At 40.4% G+C, this 18,105-nt stretch overlaps 1 protein-coding gene across 2 annotated transcripts in view; it reads right to left on the bottom strand.

Moving 5' to 3' along the window:
- Positions 1 to 18,105, bottom strand: part of Kdm5a (lysine demethylase 5A) — a 90,277-nt gene that overhangs the window by 54,562 nt on the left and 17,610 nt on the right. For both annotated transcript variants that reach the window (XM_076567811.1, XM_006992262.4), the window contains exons 5-10: positions 15,110 to 15,244; positions 7,374 to 7,479; positions 5,334 to 5,425; positions 3,346 to 3,504; positions 2,328 to 2,447; positions 1,647 to 1,805 (exon numbers count right to left, since the gene is read on the bottom strand). In XM_076567811.1, the coding sequence (XP_076423926.1) occupies positions 1,647 to 1,805; positions 2,328 to 2,447; positions 3,346 to 3,504; positions 5,334 to 5,425; positions 7,374 to 7,479; positions 15,110 to 15,244 (771 nt within the window). The remainder of the gene's footprint in view (positions 1 to 1,646; positions 1,806 to 2,327; positions 2,448 to 3,345; positions 3,505 to 5,333; positions 5,426 to 7,373; positions 7,480 to 15,109; positions 15,245 to 18,105) is intronic.

The raw sequence follows: 18,105 nt of genomic DNA, 5'->3' as shown, positions 1-18,105 counted from the left end.
CTGCTCATCATGTCATCATATTTGTAATTTATTTATTTATGAATGAGGCAAGGTTATGTAGCCCTAGCTGTCCTAGGTCTTGCTATACCAGGCTGGCTTCAAACTTACAAGATCCTCTAGCCTCTATTGCTGGGATTAAGTCAACACCACCACATTCTGTGCCACCTTATTTTTGGAGATGAGGTTACTTGCTGATCCTAGAGTTCACAGATTGGCCTAGACTGTCTGGCCATCAAGTCGAGGGGTCCTGCTGTCTCCACTAGTGGTGGAATTATAGGCACATCAAGCTATTTTCCCAGTCCTAAATTACTTCCTTCTAATTGAAGACAATATGCTTAAATTATTGCTAACAATGAAGAAAAAGAAAGTGATCAGTTAAAACGAAAAAGAAATGGATCTCAATTCAGTTTTATGAATCTTTATGGGGCAAAGATCTAAAAAGTAAAAGCATACATGAAATCCTACCAAGCCAGCTCTTGAAGAAAACTTATTTCAGAAATTACCAATAAAACTAATTTTAAAAAATGTGTTCCTTTTTTTTTTTTTTTTATAAAATTGTATCTTACTATATTGCGGAGGCCAGACAAACTCCTAGTGCAAGTAATATTCTTTGCTCAGTCTTCTAAGGACGATTACAGGAGTGCAACAAGCACCCGATTACATGCATCTAACTTTCTAGATTGTATTTATGCATGTGTGCCTTCATGTATACATGTGTACCATAGACATGCTGGTACCCTCAGAGGCCAGAAGAACATGGTGGAGCTCTGGAACAAGCATTCTTAACCACTAAGTCATCTCTCTAGCCCACTTTCTAGATTGGAGAACAGAAAGGCACAAACTTTAAACTAGGGCTGTGTGGGGAAAGGTATCTGCTGCTAAACCTGACAACCTGAGTTAGAGCCTTGAAATTCTGTCTACAGAAGGAGAGAAGTGACTCTCCTAAGTTGTCCTTTGACTGCCCAACACCATCCTCCAGCATATGGCACACACAAACACAAAACAAAAATGTTTTTGTTTTGTTTTTCCTGGAACTCACTATGTAGACAAGGCTGGCCTCAGAAAGATTTGCCTACCTTTGCCTCCTGAGTGGAATAATTTTTTAAAAACAACTTTCAAATTAGATTAAAATTCTAACTAAATTGGCTTTAACATTTAGAGAGAAAATAATTCTTAAAAGATATGTTGAGGGCTGGAGAGATGGCTCAGAGGTTAAGAGCACCGACCGCTCTTCCAGAGGTCCTGAGTTCAATTCCCAGCAACCACATGGTGGCTTCACAACCATCTGTAATGAGATCTGGCGCCCTCTTCTGTATACATACATACATACATACATACATACATACATACATAAATAAATAAAGGTATGTTGAATTTGCTTTGTATATGACAGTCTCAGTATGTACCTCAAGCTAAACTACTAACAACTTTCCTACCTAGGTTTCCAAATTACTCTATTTCTAGATATGTACACCCATGGCCAGTTCAAAGATCACTGTTTAAAAAATCAGAGATTAATTATGTTGTCTAATCCTACATATATCACATTTTAAACTGGCATGGTCCCTCCACATTAGACAAAGAATGTTTTCTATGAAAATGCAAAATCAGCTTCAGAGTAAAAAGTTATAGAACAGTATCCAGACCTCTTCTTCTGGCAACATCTTTTTCTGACCATCCTTTACAGGAAATCCACTTCCAAAATCTTTTGAAGAGATATCAGCTCCATACTCTACAATAACATCTTCTTCAATGCTACTTACTAGCCGCCAGAATTCCTTTTCTACTAGTTCTGTAGGAACCATCTATAAAAAAACAAAGATGATAATTAACTCATTGTAACTATAATCCCCTAACACATAAAATATACAGACCAACTGTTCAAAAACATGATATAAACAAATGAATCACCACATATATCAGAGCAGAATTAATTCCTGTATTTCTCAACTGAGAAAAGGGAAAAGCAAAAGATAACTAAAATAAATAAAGATAACTAAAATTTAAACATCAAGATGCTTTTCATACTGGTTGTGGTGGCACACACCTTTGATCTCAGCACCAGGAGGCAGAGGCAGGTGGATCTCCTTGATTTCAAGGCCAGTCTGGTCTACATAGTAATTTCCAGGACAGCCAGGGCTACACAGTGAGATCTCTATCTCAAAAACAACAAAAAACCAAACCAAAGAGAGTAAAATTAAAAAAACAGATTAGCAGGTCCCTAATTTTAAGATTTGGTGTTCTCTAACCTTTTTTATATTGTTCCTGATTTCTACAAAACCTGACAGAAAAAAATCTTTTGTTCCCTCTAAATGACAGCTACTCACATGGACTGGCATATTGAAATAATCAGATTTAAAATTATCTGCCATCTCTCCAAAGCTTTGAAGTGTATATTCTCTTATAGCTTGCTCAAATCCAAAGGCTTCTCGAGGTTTGTTACATTCCTGGGGGGGAAAGATATCTGAGGTAAACTCACTGAAACTGAAAAAAAAAAAGCATTAAAACCCTCATACCAAAGATTTGAATGGTAGCTAAGTGGTATAATGCTCTCAGGTTCTAGGTTCAATAACCAGCAATACAATAAATAAATGTCTCAAATATGGCTTTTCTTGATCATTTCTCTAGCTGAAATAAAACTAATCACTCTTACACAGCAAAACAAGTTATCAGTTATTTGTAACACATTAGTTACTTGAAACTAGAATCTCAACTGCATGTTTACTCTTCCAAAACAATCAGACAGCTTGAGGTACTAGAGCTAGTATTATGTTTTGCCTCCAAGAAGGAATCCCTAAGAGGAATACTAACTTGGAATCGAACATAAGGATGCTGACATTCTTAGCATTCATAAAATAAATACTCACAGAGGAAAGAAAGGCTTGTATAATAGGATAGTCACTGGACTGGTAGGCTATGGCTTCTTCACACTACCAGTCACCAGAAATTCAAATGCCTCTACGTCTTCTGATAGTAAACAACTAGTAATTTTAAGGCCATAAAAGCCTCTGACTGCATCTAGATATCCCAAACATTCCTACTCTCCAGAGATCTATATGACATTTTGTTAAAATAAATACAGACAGGGCATTTCCTAACATCATTATCTTTCAGTAAGGCCAGACATGATGGTGCATGTCTGTAATTCCAGCACTCAGGCAGGAGGGTCATAAGTTCCAGGTCAGCCAGGGCTACCTACAAGATCTTGTGCCATCGCCACCCCGCCTGGAGATTTTTTAATAATAACAAACAAGAGACTGGGACAAGCTGTTGGGAACATGTTTACATTACATGCATGGATTACGATCCTTAGTTTTAACTGGATCTATAACATTAAGTTTGTACCTCAGCAACACATTTAGGACACCTCCAGTCTCCTTTGGGCACATCAGGTAGTGGTGGAAGTAGACAAAATGTATGATAGCTGTCATCACATCCATCACACAAAAGCAATTTATCTTCATTGTTTCCCCGACCACAAAACATACAAACATAGAGATCAACCTATAAAGAGAAACAAAAATAAGTATATTTTCTATAGTATATTACATTTTTCTCATGAGCTACTCCTTAAGTAAATAAATAAAACAATGTACACTAAAAATTAAACAAGCTTAATCCTAAAAAATCTATTTCAGCCAGGCGGTGGTGGTGTATGCCTTTAATCCCAGCACTCGGGAGGCAGAGGCAGGTGGATGTTTGTGATTTCGAGACCAGCCTGGTCTACAGAGCGAGATCCTGGAAAGGTGCAAAGCTACACAGAGAAACCCTGTCTCGAAAAACCAAAAAAAAAAAAAAATCTATTTCAAACAATTCTCCCCAGAGCTTCTATAGGTAAATTAGTAAAAATATGGTGTCAGAAGCTCCACAGTTGTGGCACATGCCTTTAATCCCAGCACTCAGGAGGCAGAGGCATGGATCTCTGTGAGTTTGAGGCCAGCCTGGTCTACAAAGCGACTTTCAGGACAGCCAGAGCTACACAGAGAAACTCTGTCTCAAAAAACAGAAAACAAACAAACAACAAGAAAAAAAGGTGTCATAATCAAGAAACACTGTAATATAGGGAATGGAAAATAAGTTTATACTTCAAAAACATCATTCATTCTACATACAAATACTATAATACAGAATGAATACTGAAAACTGCCTATTAAATACCCCACCTTAATGATTTTTAAGAATCCTTGGAGGGGGGCTAGAGAGATAGCCCAGTGGTTAAGAGCACTGGCTGCTCTTTCAAAGGACCCAGGTCAATTCTCAACACCCACATGGCAGCTCCCAACTGTCTGTAACTCCAGTTCCAGGGGATGTGACATTCTCACACAGACATACAGACAGGCGAAACACCAATGTACATGAAATAAAAATCCATCCATCCATCCATAAATCAATCAATCCATCCATCCATCCATCCTTGGAATCTCCCAGGGTTACCCAACCACCATTAACCACCCTAGTAGATATCAAAACCCATGGGTGCTTATATCCTTTTCATAAAATGGCTTAATATTTGTCTATCTTCTGTACATAGCCTCCCTCAGAGTAAGTCATCTCTGGATTATTTATATAATTTTATATAAATGCTTTTGAAATTGCCACACTATGTTGCTTAGTAAATAATGCCAAGGAAAAAAAAATCAGTTATGGTGGGCTTGCTGTGCATGCCTGTGATCCCAGCAACCAAACGTTAAGGCAGAATGAGTTCATGTTTAAGGCCACTTAGGCGTCACATTGAGTTCTAGGCCAGACTGGGCTACATTGCCAGAACCTGACTCATTTTTTAAAAAAGTCAAAGGAAAGAAACAAAGAAAAACAGCTCTGTATCACTCAGCACAGAAACAATTTATTACTATAACTTTTTAATGTGTATGGGTTTTTTGCTATGAACCACCTGCACGTCTAGTGCTCTCAAAGGCCAAAGGCATCAGATCCCCAGCAAGTAGAATTACAAACAGTTGTGAGCTGCGGGGTGGGTGCTGCCAGTCAAACTCAGGTCTTCTGGAAGAGAACCCAGTGTGCTTACCCTGAGCATCTCTCCAGCTCCAGAAACAATTTTTAAAAAGTTTTCAATCTATATTTGGTTGAACCCATGAAGGCAGAACCTGAAGATACAAAGGGCTAAACTAACTATACACAGACTTACATTCACTTCTTTAACTCAGTTACCCACAGGCATATGATTTCGGGGAGTGTAGACAAAGCAAAGGTAAATGCTAACCTGAGATTTTCCACCGTGTCTTCTAATCAAATGATCTAACTGAACACCATCTACCTATCCAGACACTTAAGATAAAAAGAGACGCTCTCCCTCCTGACAAACCCCAAAGACTTACAAAGTTAACAGAGAGAGCTCCTTTACGCTGTCGCATCTGCATGGTAAAGGCATCTGACCTGTTGGTAACTTTTCGTCTTCGGCTGACCTCATCTTGAAATAAAAAGTTATATAATAAAAGTAAAAAGTAAAGCTGAGTACTTACTGTGGACCACACATTATTTAAAATTATTTAAATTAGATAAAATCTCACAACATTATGAGGTCGACTGTTATTGTCTGCAGCTGAAGATAAAAAACACATCAGATAACTTGTTCAAGATCATATAGCCAATATTCAGCGGATTTGGAATTCCAATCTAGCCAAATCCAGGGAGTTAAACCTTGAATGACTGCCTGCATGCAGTACTTATTACATACTGTCTGTATGTATGCTTTAGAGGAGCTCCCAAGTTAGTCCTAGCCTTTTCTTTAAGAACACCACAGACAAAACAATAATTTTAAGAATGGCACAGGTCAGGAATGGTGTGCACACCTTTAATTCCAGCACTCAGGAGGTAGAGCAGGCAGATTTGTATGAGTTTGAGGCCAGACTGGTCTATTGAGCAAGTTCTAGGACAGCCACAGCTACCCAGTAAAACCCTGACACAAAATACAAAAGAGTAGAGCTAGGGAACAGTGGCTCACATTTGTAATCTCAGGCTTGTGAGGAGGATTGCCAGGAAGGATAAAGAAAAGAAACCCACCAAACAAAACAAAGGGTTTTTTTTTTTTTTTTTTTAAAATCAGGGTCTCACAAAGCTAGTCAGCCTGGTCTACAGAGGGAGTTCCAGAATAGCCAAGGCTACACAGAGAAACCTTGTCTCAGAAAACAAAACAAAAAAAACAGGGTCTTATAATGTCTGAAATTCCTAAATTCCCTTTTTTTTTTTTTTTTTGGTTTTTCAAGACAGGGTTTCTCCGTGTAGTTTTGATGCCTGACCTGGATCTCTGCCTGCTGAGTGTGGGGATTAAAGGCATGAACTACTGCCTCCAGCCTGAAATACTTAATTCTTAAAAAGAGAATTTCCGGGCAGTGGTGGCACATGCCTTTAATCCCAGCACTTGGGAGGTAGAACCAGGCGAATCTCTGTGAGTTTGAGGCCAGCCTGGTCTATAGAGCCAGATCCATGACAGGCACCAAAACTACACAGAGAAACCCTGTCTCCAAAAAACCAAAAACAACAACAACAAAAAAAAAGTAATTTCAAAAAGCATGTCTGGTATTATTATACTGACTGCATGTTGTTGTTTTTCATTTTTTGTAGTACTAGAATTGATTTTGTATATGGTAGGCACATATTCTTCCACTGAGCTACGGATCTCTAGCCTTTTTTTAATGTTACTTTTTATCTCCAAATTGCCCAGATTGGCTGAAAACTCACTGATCTACCTGTTGAACTGAGAGATCCTCCTGGCTCTGCCTCCTGAATGCTGGGATTAAAGTCGTATGCCACTGCTGCCCGGCCTCATTAAATTCTTATAGTCAAATATGTCCAGTATACTGTTCTTTAATACAAGTTTTTAAATTAACATGTTATATAAGAATAGTACAACTTGATTTTTTGCATCAAGAATTCTACTCACAAAAGTTTTGAATATGGTGCTAAATTAGGCTTTAAAGAAAATTTATTTCAATGGTATCATACCATATAGAGGAAAATTATTTAAAAATTTCAAATGAAGGTCAGAGTTTAAAATTCTAACCTCCTCTCAGTATGTTTTCATACTAAAAGTCTGAGAATCCCTTTAATTTAAAAGTAACAACTTTTAGAACACTATGTGACAACCAGTAATCATTACTGAAACTTAACTAGCCTTTAGACACTAAATGAAATTTCCATGTTGTGTGTTAAACATGGAGGACAATTCTTCTAAAAGTAAAAAAATGCAATGTAATGTTTGTTTCTTACACATTAAATTTACTTATTTGTACCATTAAAAAAATCCAGTCTGCCTACAAACTATGTAGCAAGTTCACAAATGTTAAGAATTCCCAGCACAGAGTGAATTCAAGCAATAATGTCACGGCACTTTGTTTTATACAAGTAATAGATTTTACCTTCTTTATCTTTTGCTCCTACTGCCAGGCCGACAACTTTGGGTCCAGCCCCAAAAATCTGAAGTTTCTTCAGTTCTGTGTTCCTGTTTACTTCTCCAGAGTCTGACTAAAAAAAGGAAGGGGGGGGGTGAATATTAGCATAATTACTCTGAATCACACAATTAGTTTTCTTTAAGAGATAGGGTATCAGCCAGGTGGTGATGGTGCATGTCTTTTTTTTTTGTTTGTTTGTTTTGTTTTGTTTTTCGAGACAGGGTTTCTCTGCACCTGTCCTGGAACTCACTCTATAGCCCAGGCTGGCCTTGAACTCACAGAGATGCACCTGGCTTGCCTCCCGAGTGCTGGGATTAAAGGTGTGCGTCTCCACCGCTCAGCAATGGTGCATGCCTTTAATCCCAGCACTTGAGAGGCAGAGGCAGGCTGATACAGAGCTAGTTGCAGGACAGCTAGGGCTACACAGAGAAACCCTGTCTCAGAGAAGAGAGAGAGAGAGACAGAGAGGCTGAGACTGACTTTCAATGTTGCCCGGCCTGGTTACAAACCCCCAGACTTCAACAATCTTCTTAATCTGCCTTCAAGGATCTATGACTATGCATTTAAAAAAATTTTTTTTAATCTAATACAGTGATCCTCCAAAATGAAGGGAAAAACTGACAAACTGGTTGATTTGGAGTTTCTTCTGAGAGAGTGTCTCATTCTGTACTCTAAGCTGGTCTCAAACTCACAGCTATACTCTTTCAAATGCTAGGAATACATACATGAGCCAAGATGTTCAGCTTCTGATTTCTTTCTAAATCTACTCACTGCCTCTGTTACAACAGTTTAAAAGTCTCCAAAGCACAATGCAACACCCAGATTTCTTTCCATTAAAATTCATCTACGTCTCATAAAAGATGTATGCCCAATCAGTCCTGGTAGACAGTACTGTACTGGTTTTTAAAAACTGTTATTAATTTTGTTAGGGTGAACATATGGAGGTCAGAAGACAATTTGCAGGACTTTTTTCTCCATTCACCATATGGGTACAGATAGGGTCCAAGGAAGCAAACTCAGGTCATCAGCCCTGGTGGCATCTTTACCCACTGGGTCATTTCTTTGATCCAACACTACTGATTATTATGCAACAGAAAGTCCCACTTCTAATTTGCTAGCTGACATCTGTCTTTGATTAGCAGGCAACTTTGCCCATCATAGGGAAAATCATGGCCCCCCCTAGAACAGTCATGTTAATACCTCTTGGCTGGTGATGACATAACTAGAGGTGAAAATGTAGAACAAGTTTTAATTGATGACATATTAAGTTTCCAGGAAGCCTCTGGGAAAGATCCCCCCCCCCCCCCCGCGCCCCCCCCCCCCCAGTTTGTAATAAAACTCCTGGGTTATTGAGATGCTTCAGTGGATAAGGGTTACCTGCTGCCTGCCAAGACTCACAACCTGATCTCAGTTTCCTGGATCCACATAGTGGAAGGAGAGAATCCACATACATATAAATAAATGTTTAAAAACATTTTTTTTTTCCCAAAAAAAGAACATTCCTACCAGACATGGTATAACACAGTAATTCTAGAACTTGGGAGGCTAAGGCAAAGCAATCTTAAGTTTAAGGTAGCCTGGGCTACACAGCAAGTTCAAGGCCAACAGGAGACAGACAGAAAGACAGAAAGATGGTTCAGCAGTTAAGGGCACTGGCTGCTCTTCTAGAGGATGGATCTAAGTTGAATTCCAAGCAAATTCTGGCTCAGTAGATTAAAGAACTTGTCACTGAGCCTGACAACCTGAATTTAATCTCCAAAACCCCATGGTGGAAGAAGCAGACCAACACCCAGAGCTCCCAGAAGCCTTAAGTTATTAAACAAAAATCTTAGTGCTGGATGAAGGATACTGACCTGAGTAACATGCTGGTCAGAGAGGCCCCTAAGGCTCCCGTGACAATACAACCTATTGCCTGTACTCAAGCCTACACACAAACACATCTACATACATATACACAAACATACAAAAGCATGGAGAAACAGAAAAGCTATGCAGAGAAAAAAATTTAAATGTTTTTTCTTTAAATCCGTAGTTGTACATTGCATAGGGGAAGCTGAATCTACATCAATAAAGTAACACAAACAGCTCTGGTAAAAACAGACCCTGGCAGTCTAAGCCACAAGACAAGCCACTGCTCTCCCAAGCCCTAACTCCAGTGTGACCACGTGGTATCCCAGTGACTCTTCCTGCATTGCAGGCGAGTACTGGGAGAAAAAAAATCCAGTTTATTATTTCTCACTATTTTGGAATGCTATATAGCTACACCACTATTTCAAGATTTACTTACTTTTATTTTTACATGTATGCATGAGCATGTATGTATGTGCACAATGTACATAACCAAGGAAGTCAAAAAAGGGTGTTGGGAGTCCCTGGAACTAGAGTTACCCATGGGTGCTGGGAGATGAACCCTGGTCCTCTGCAAGAGTATCAGGTACTCTTAACCTGAACCATCTCTCCAGTCCTAACCAGGCACCATCAGTGCAGAGGGCACTAGATCCCATGGAGCTAGTTAGCACTGGGACCTGAAAATAAGGAACGATTCCAAGTCAGGGAGACCGACAGCAATCTTCCACAATATCTAGGTAAAAGATGGCAGTTGTGGAGAGGGAGAGGGAAAGGGAATCACACTAGAACAGCAGACTCAGGCTGAGTGTATGGAACGGCTGCTGGCTGTATTTCTCTGATGGGAAGCTGTACATACATGTCAGCAAACTGTCATGTATTGTTTGAGCTCACTTCTTAGACTAGCTCTGCAAACAGGATTAAGGCATCCACTGCAAATCCAAATCCAATCACATTTGTCTCAGTGTTCTCTAATGTTCTGTCTGGGATGGGCTATCATCCTAACTCTGTGACAGTGACTGAAGAGAAAAGCAAACACCCCAAGAGTACATTATGTCCTTGAAAACTGCCAGAAGAAATCTTGTAAGAGATATTTATCTCATGACAAAAGTACCTGCAGTAGGAGAAAGTAACCAGAATTTTAACATAAGCAGCTCATCCATGGAGAAGGAGAAAGCTCAATCAGGAACTCCACCTGACTTGCTTCAACTTCCCCAGTCAGGTTCTCCTGGATGTTCTGAGCACCCAATTTGAGGATGCCATCTCTAGTTACTATTTGTTCTTTTCCTTGGAAGCCTGACCTGAGGGGATACTGTGCTTTGAGATCCTAGATGGGTAAAAGCAGCTGACTGCCTTACTGGGGCTTGCTCAGTCAGCTTTTTCAACACGTTAGTAAGTCCCCAATTGAAGTCTATTTTCTACTGTTATCTGTACTTTTACTCAGAAGCCTCATCTGAGCACCCACTCTGCTCTCCCTGGGATTCTACTGGGAACTCCAGATGGCGGCCTCAATGGGGCTTCCCTAGTCAGTTCCTGATGGATTTTTTTTTTTTTTAGTTACACTCATTTATGGAAGCTGGGATTCAAACTCCAGTCCTCATGACTGAGCAGCAACCACTCTTAACTGCTGGATGTTTTGAACATCCAAATTCATGATGTTTTGCTATCAAAACACTTGCTATTTATTCTTTTATTTTTATTTGCTATATACTTAATAAACTGAACTCACTCAAAACCCGAAGCATGGACACTGTAGATCATTCTCAGGACCGTACAGAACAGAAGCAAACCCCATCTCTGGGAGATAAAATCTGAAATCAGGAACCTATAGCTAGTGAACTGCTTAGCACCCAGAGTTGGCTATCAGCAGGACTGAAAACACTGACCTAGCACCAGCTGATCACTAGACTGCAACAATATCTGCTTTCCTCCAGTGGCTCACTGCAGGCCAGGCTGGAGAGCACTGACATTAGCAAACACAAGAAGGGTTCTTCAGGGTTGGAGAGATGGCTCAGAGGTTACGAGCACCGACTGTTCTTCCAGAGGTCCTGAGTTCAATTCCCAGCACCCACATGGTGGCTCACTACCATCTGTAATGAGATCTGGTCCCTCCTCTGTATACATAATAAATAAATAAATCTGTTAAAAAAAAAAAAAAAAGAAGGGTTCTTCAGTTTTCTCAGGCTAATGAAGATCTCTGTGCTACTCGCTTCTCCCTTTTCCCAATGAATTAACAGCACCCCTACCTTGTGATATGGATATTCACAGTCAACCTTGAGTCTCTGGAGAGAATGAGAAAGGTTCACAAAGGAGAGATGTTGCCCCTCGCTCCACCCCCTTGGTTTTTGGAAAGCATCTCACTAAACTGGCTTATAAATCATGACAAACTTCCTGTCTTAGTCTCCTAAGTGGTATATGCCACCATGTTTGTCAATACTGGGTTTATCAATACAAGGACCTCCTGCAGCATGCTAAGAAAGCACTCTGCTACTGAACTAAATCCCCAGCTCTGAGAAGGATGCAGCCCTAAGGGACAATTGACTCTTCACCATCCCTAGGTTCACATTAAGCTCAAGCAGTAGGTAAAACAAAACTCTGACTTCAACAACATCCCATCTCACCTGGCAGAAGCTACTCAGAAGGCTGAGGCAGAAGAATTTCAAGTTCAAGGCCTACTTGTGCTTTAGACATTTTCAATGCCAGGATAGGCAATGCAAAAAGACCTAGTTTCAAAATAGTGAAAGAGAATTTGGGGGAGAGATAGAGGCTACAGAGAAGGTTCAAAAGTTAAGAACACGGACTGTTCTTCCAGAGCACTTAGGTTAGATTCCCAACATCTGCATGGCAGCTCACAAACATCTGTAACTCCAGTTCCATGGGATCCAACACCCTCACTCCACCTCCAAGGGAACCAGGCAAGCATGTGGTGCATAGATATACACGTAGGCAAAAACACCTCATAATAAAATTAAAAAGAAAAGAAAATAGGTTCTGAGACCTAGGGAGGCTGGTTCGGTGTGTAAAGAGATTTCTGTACAAGAACGAGGATCTGAGTTTGGATCCTTAGCACCCATGTAAAAAACTAGGTGTGGCATATTCCTGTAATTCCAAGGCTGGAATGCAAAGAAATGAGGATACCAGGGCCTGCTGACTAGCTATTCTAGTCAATTTGAGGGCTGCAGTTTCAGTGAGAGACCCTGTTTCAAAAGATAAAGTAGCATTTAAAGGTACTGACATACATCTTTAATCCCAGCACACAGAGGCAGAGGCAGGTTATAAGTTAGAAAGTTCTAGGAAAGTCAAGGCTACATAAAGAGACCCTGTCTCGAAAGAGAGAGAGAGAGAGAGAGAGAGAGAGAGAGAGAGAGAGAGAGAGAGAGAGAGAGAGATTGATTGATTAAGTTAGAGTGACTACAGAAGATCCAACACTGATCTCTGGCCTCCACATACTTGCATATCCACGGATATACATGAGCACATTCACACATATACATGAACACAGAAATATACTGCTTTTAAAAGAATAATGGGTTAAAAAAAAAAATAGGGCTGTGTGTGGTGGCACACTCCTTTAGTCCCAGCACTAGGGAGACAGAGGCAGGTGGGTCTCTATCAGTTTGGGAGGTCAGCCTGATCTACATAGTGAGTTTCAGGCCAGCCAAAGCTATACAGTGAGACCCTACCTCAAAAAATAGAACTAGTGCACACCTTTAATTCTGGCACTCGGGAGGCAGAGGCAGGTGGATCTCTGTGAGTTCGAGGCAGAGTTCCAGGATAGCTAAGGCTGTTACACAGAGAAACTCTGTCTTGAGAAACAAACAAACAAACAAAACCTAACTAAACAAATAAAAATAAATAAATAAAATGTTCTTTTCTATTGCTAACTATGAAAATTAAGATGTGTGAAAATTCATCAACATGGGGGGCTGGAGAGATGGCTCAGAGGTTAAGAACACTTGCTGCTCTTCCAGAGGCCCTGAGTTCAATTCCCAGCACCCACATGGTGGCTCACAACCATCTATAATGAGACCTGGTGCCCTCTTCTGGTGTGCAGGCATACACACAGAACACTGTATACATGCTGTGGGATGGTCTGTATGTCAAATTGCTCTGACTGGTCAATAAATAAAACACTGATTGGCCACTGGCCAGGCAGGACTAACAGAGAGGAGAATGAAGAGAACAGGAAGGTGGAAGGAGACACTGCCAGCCACTGCCATGACCAGCAGCATGTGAAGATGCCGATAAGCCACCAGCCACGTGGCAAGGTATAAATTTATGGAAATGGATTAATTTAAGCTATAAGAACAGTTAGCAAGAAGCCTGCCACGGCCATACAGTTTGTAAACAATATAAGTCTCTGTGTTTACTTGGTTGGGTCTGAGCAGCTGTGGAACTGGCCAGTGACAGATTTGTCCTGACTGTGGGCAAGGCAGGAAAACTCTAGCTACATATACATAAAAAATTCATCAACATGCCTATGAAATTGGCAGTATAGTGACCCTTTGTCATCCCTGTCAAAAACTAAATTTTTAGTTTTCTAAAATTAAGTTTTCTAAGTCAAATCACACTGAATTTCACAACTTCTCCATTCACTTGAAAAGGGAGAAAATATGCCTTTTCAAGTATTAAACAACTGTTTATGAATGACCCTCTATGACCAGAAAATTACTACATGGTCAAAATGCACTTAAAACTTAACTTTAGCCAGGCGGAAGTGTGTGCCTTTAATCCCAGCACTCGGGAGGCAGAGCCAGGTGGATCTCTGTGCGTTTGAGGTCAGCCTGGTCTACAGAGTGTGATCCAGGACAGGCACCAAAACTACACAGAAATTCTGTCTCAAAAACAAAACAAAAAAACAAAACTAAACTTTAGGCCAGGAACAGTGGGACATATCATTAATCCTAGCACTCGTGAGGTAAAGACAGGTAGATCTCTGTGAGTTCGAGGACAGCCTGATTTACAAAGCAAGTTCCAAGACAGCCAGGGCTCTTACACAGCGAAGCCCAGTGACAAAAAATCCAAACAGAAAAAAATGGTCCACGGAAGTCAGGCAGTGGTGGCGAATGACTTTAACCCCAGCACTTGAGAGGCAGAGGCAGAGGAATCTCTGAGTTCGAGGCCAGCCAGGTCTACAGAGTGAATTCTAGGACAATAGCCAAGGCTACACAGAGAAACCCTGTCTCAAAACACCAACGGCAGGGCTGGAGAGATGGCTCAAAAGTTAAGAGCACTGGCTTCTCCTTCCAGAGGTCTTGAGTTCAATTCTCAGTTAACATGGTGGCTCACAACCATCTATAATGACATCGAGTACCCTCTCCTGGCATGTATGCATACATGCAGGCAGAACACTGCATACATAATAAATAAATAAATTTTAAAAAAAAGTTTACGGGTGGCGGCGGCGCACGCCTTTAATCCCAGCACTTGGGAGGGAGAGGCAGGTGGATCTTTGTGAGTTCGAGGCCAGCCTGGTCTACAGAGCAAAATCCAGGAAAGGCACAAAGCTACACAGAGAAACCCTGTCTCGAAAAACCACCCAAAAAAAAAAAAAAAAAAAAAAAAAAAAAAAAAAAAAAAAAAAAGTTTAAAAAAAACAACAACCCAAAACATCCTGACAACGAAGGGCCATGGGGGCTCCTGAAGATGGCTCACCAAGTAAAGGCATTTCTCATCAGGCAAGCATGACAACCTGAGTTGTGTCTTGGGACACACATGATAGGAGAAAATTGACTTTCAAAAATTGTCCTCTGACCTGCACATTACATACTATGGTATGTACGTACACACAAGCGTCCACGCACGCACACATGCACACACACAAAACTTTTAAACAGCCCATGGACACTGAAAAGTACCTGAGACTTGACACGTCTTGTTCTCTTTGGTGGAATATTCATTCTTGTTCCCCGCTCTGGGGAAGGCTGGATATCAGTACTGAGAACCTCAGCCTCAACTTTTTCTTTAATATCTAAATCTGGCATTTGTACACCCTTAAAGAGAAAGACACAAAAAGAGAGAAAATTTACTAATAAAACAAGTTTGAGAATGAGTGGAAAATTAGCAAATTTCCAGTAAGTCCCTAACACTACATGAAATTAGATGGCAATCCTGACCTCAAATTCAACTATAGGCTCAAAGCAATTCCTGACAAAGCCAACTTCTGTTTTGCTTTTCAGAGTGTCTTATGCATTCCATAAGGCACTGGAACTGGCCTGGAACTCTCTACGTAGCAGAGAATGTTTCTGATGTTCTGATCTTCTAGGATTACAGGCATGCACCAATACACCAAGCTACCAATGGGCTTTGTTTGTATTTTTCAACATGCCCAGCAGGATTTCTTTTTATGGAAATTGAAAGCAAACACTAAAATTATGTAAAAATGCAAACTGTTTGAAAATAATGAAAAGGAACAGAATTAGAGAACTTACACTACTAGGTATCAAAATTTACTATAAAACAACAATACTAAAGAGAGGGCACTGGGGGCTAGAGATGGCTCTGCAGTTAAGACCATGTACTGCTCTTGCAAACAACCACAGCTCTCAACTGCCTATGACTCCAGCTCCTGAAGGATCCAACTTTTCTGACCTCTGTGGGCACTTTCACTCATTTGCATATACCCACATACAGACACACACAAACAGGACTGGAGAGATGGCTCAGCCATTAAAGGCTAGGTTCACAACCATTACCGAACATGAAAAGACCTTTAAAAACAAAAGAGTATATATAGTATTGGTAATGGGGTAGACACAGACAAAAGTTCCTATCTATGGGGAATTTGTTTCAAGCTCTCAGTAAATATCTGAAACCCTCTATGCTTTTCTGTACATTTATACTTAGGATACACTTGAACTTGCAATTTTTTTTTTTTTTAATTTTATGTGTGCTGAATGTTTTGCCCTGCATGTCGGTGCCCCTGAAGGCCAGAGAGGGCACCAGATCCCCAGAAACTGGAGTTTCAGACAGTTGTAAGCTGCCATGCAGGTGGCTAAGAACTGAAGCTGGGTCCTTTGCAAGAGCATTCTGTGACTGAACATCTCTCTGACCCCAAAACTCCAACCTGTAAATTAAGCACAGTAAGATAATGACTATTGTTGGGCAGTGCAGGCACAGAGGAAAGTATATCTCTGAGGTCTATAGGAGTTCCAAGGCAGCCAGGACTACACAAAGAAACCCTGTCTCAAACGTATGCATGCACGCGCGCGCGCGCACACACACACACACACACACACGCCTGCACACAAAATCTATAAAAGAAAAAGAAAGCAATGAATTAAATCTTCAAACAGACATCACTACAAAACTGTCAAACAGCTACATTATCACAAAATATTTACAAATAATAGGTTTGAAAAAAAAGATGCATCCAGAATAAATATCAAATCCTTATAAGAGTAGGTCAACAGCTCAATTTTAATGAAAAAAGGTATGAGGAGACACTTCATGAAGATTACAATAATGTGGGGGAGCTAGAGATAACTCATTGGTTGAGAGTACTCTCAGCCACGTCCAGAGGACCTGAGTTCCATTCCCAGCACTTATAGGGCAGTTCACAAACCTCTGGAACTCCAGTTCCAGGGGATCTAACATTCTCTTTGGGTCTCCACATGCATCAGGCATGCATGGTGCACATACATTTATATAAGCAAAAACTACTACACATAAAATATTTTTTAAATGTTTTAAAGATTATAATAATAGCTAATATAAACATAAAAGATGCAGTGATATCACTACTCTTTGAGAATTAAAATCAAAACTGCAACCAGAGACCACTACATACACGCGAGAATGTTTTTAATCAAAAAAAAAAGTCAACCATATCAAATGCTTGCTAGAACATGGAGAATCCAGATGCCGCTACACTATTGGTGGATGACTATAACACAGCACAGGCACTTTAGAAAACATCTTGGCAATTTCTTAAAGAGTTAATCATAGAACTAGGGAGATGTTTGTCAGTAAAGTATTACCTTTCAAGCAGAATAAACTGAGTTTGATAACCAGAGCTCTCTTTAAAAAAAAAAAAAAAAAAAGGCAGCAGCAGCTGGACAGGGTGAGAAGATAGGAACAGGGACAGGTGACTACTTGAGGCCAGTTGGCTAGCCAGTAAAGCCCACTTGGAAGGCCAATTAGAAAGAAGAGCATTCAAGATTGAGCCATCATACCACTTCAAAAAGTTTAACAAATTAAAATAAGTTAGACCTGAGCTAGAAGCCTTCTTCGGTTGACTGGTTTTCACAGAGCTAGAAGGTGCTATACATGCTGCTGCAGAGGCTTATCATCAACAACCATAGGACATGCTTGACTACCAACTTGCCAGACATGATGGGCCTACTGGTACAATAGTGGCATGACAGCTATGGTGGTAACCAACCACTTCATGCTTCACACGTTTTTGAGGACTGTTCCACAGAAGGGAAGTCACCTTTGATATTATACAGATAATCAGAAAATCCTATGGCTGGAAAAGTGTTAGAATTCCCTACTGAGGAATTTACTGCTGTTATTTTGCCAAATGGTCAGGACATGCCTGTCAAATTGCATTGTAAATGTTTATAATCATATATTAGTGCTGCTATCTGCTTTGATCAGAAAAGCTTCCCTTTGCATTGTGTGGTGGCTCCTGCAAAGACTCATAACTGGTCAAAGTGCTGAGAATAGACACTATTTAAGGCTTAGGCTCAAAATGAACCTCCGAAATGTCCACTTTAAAGTCTAGGCAACATAGAAAAGAGGGGTTGGGTCTAGGCATAACAGCTCACACTTTTAATCCCAGCACTCAGGAAGACAAGGCACGCGGATCTCTATGAGCTGGAGGGCTAGTCTACACAGTGAGACACTGTCT

The sequence above is a fragment of the Peromyscus maniculatus genome, chromosome 3 (genome assembly GCF_049852395.1).
Source record: "Peromyscus maniculatus bairdii isolate BWxNUB_F1_BW_parent chromosome 3, HU_Pman_BW_mat_3.1, whole genome shotgun sequence".
Classification (NCBI taxonomy): Eukaryota; Metazoa; Chordata; class Mammalia; order Rodentia; family Cricetidae; genus Peromyscus; species Peromyscus maniculatus.
The sequence above is the reverse complement of the archived record's forward strand: the minus strand, read 5'-3'. Positions and strand labels throughout refer to the sequence as shown.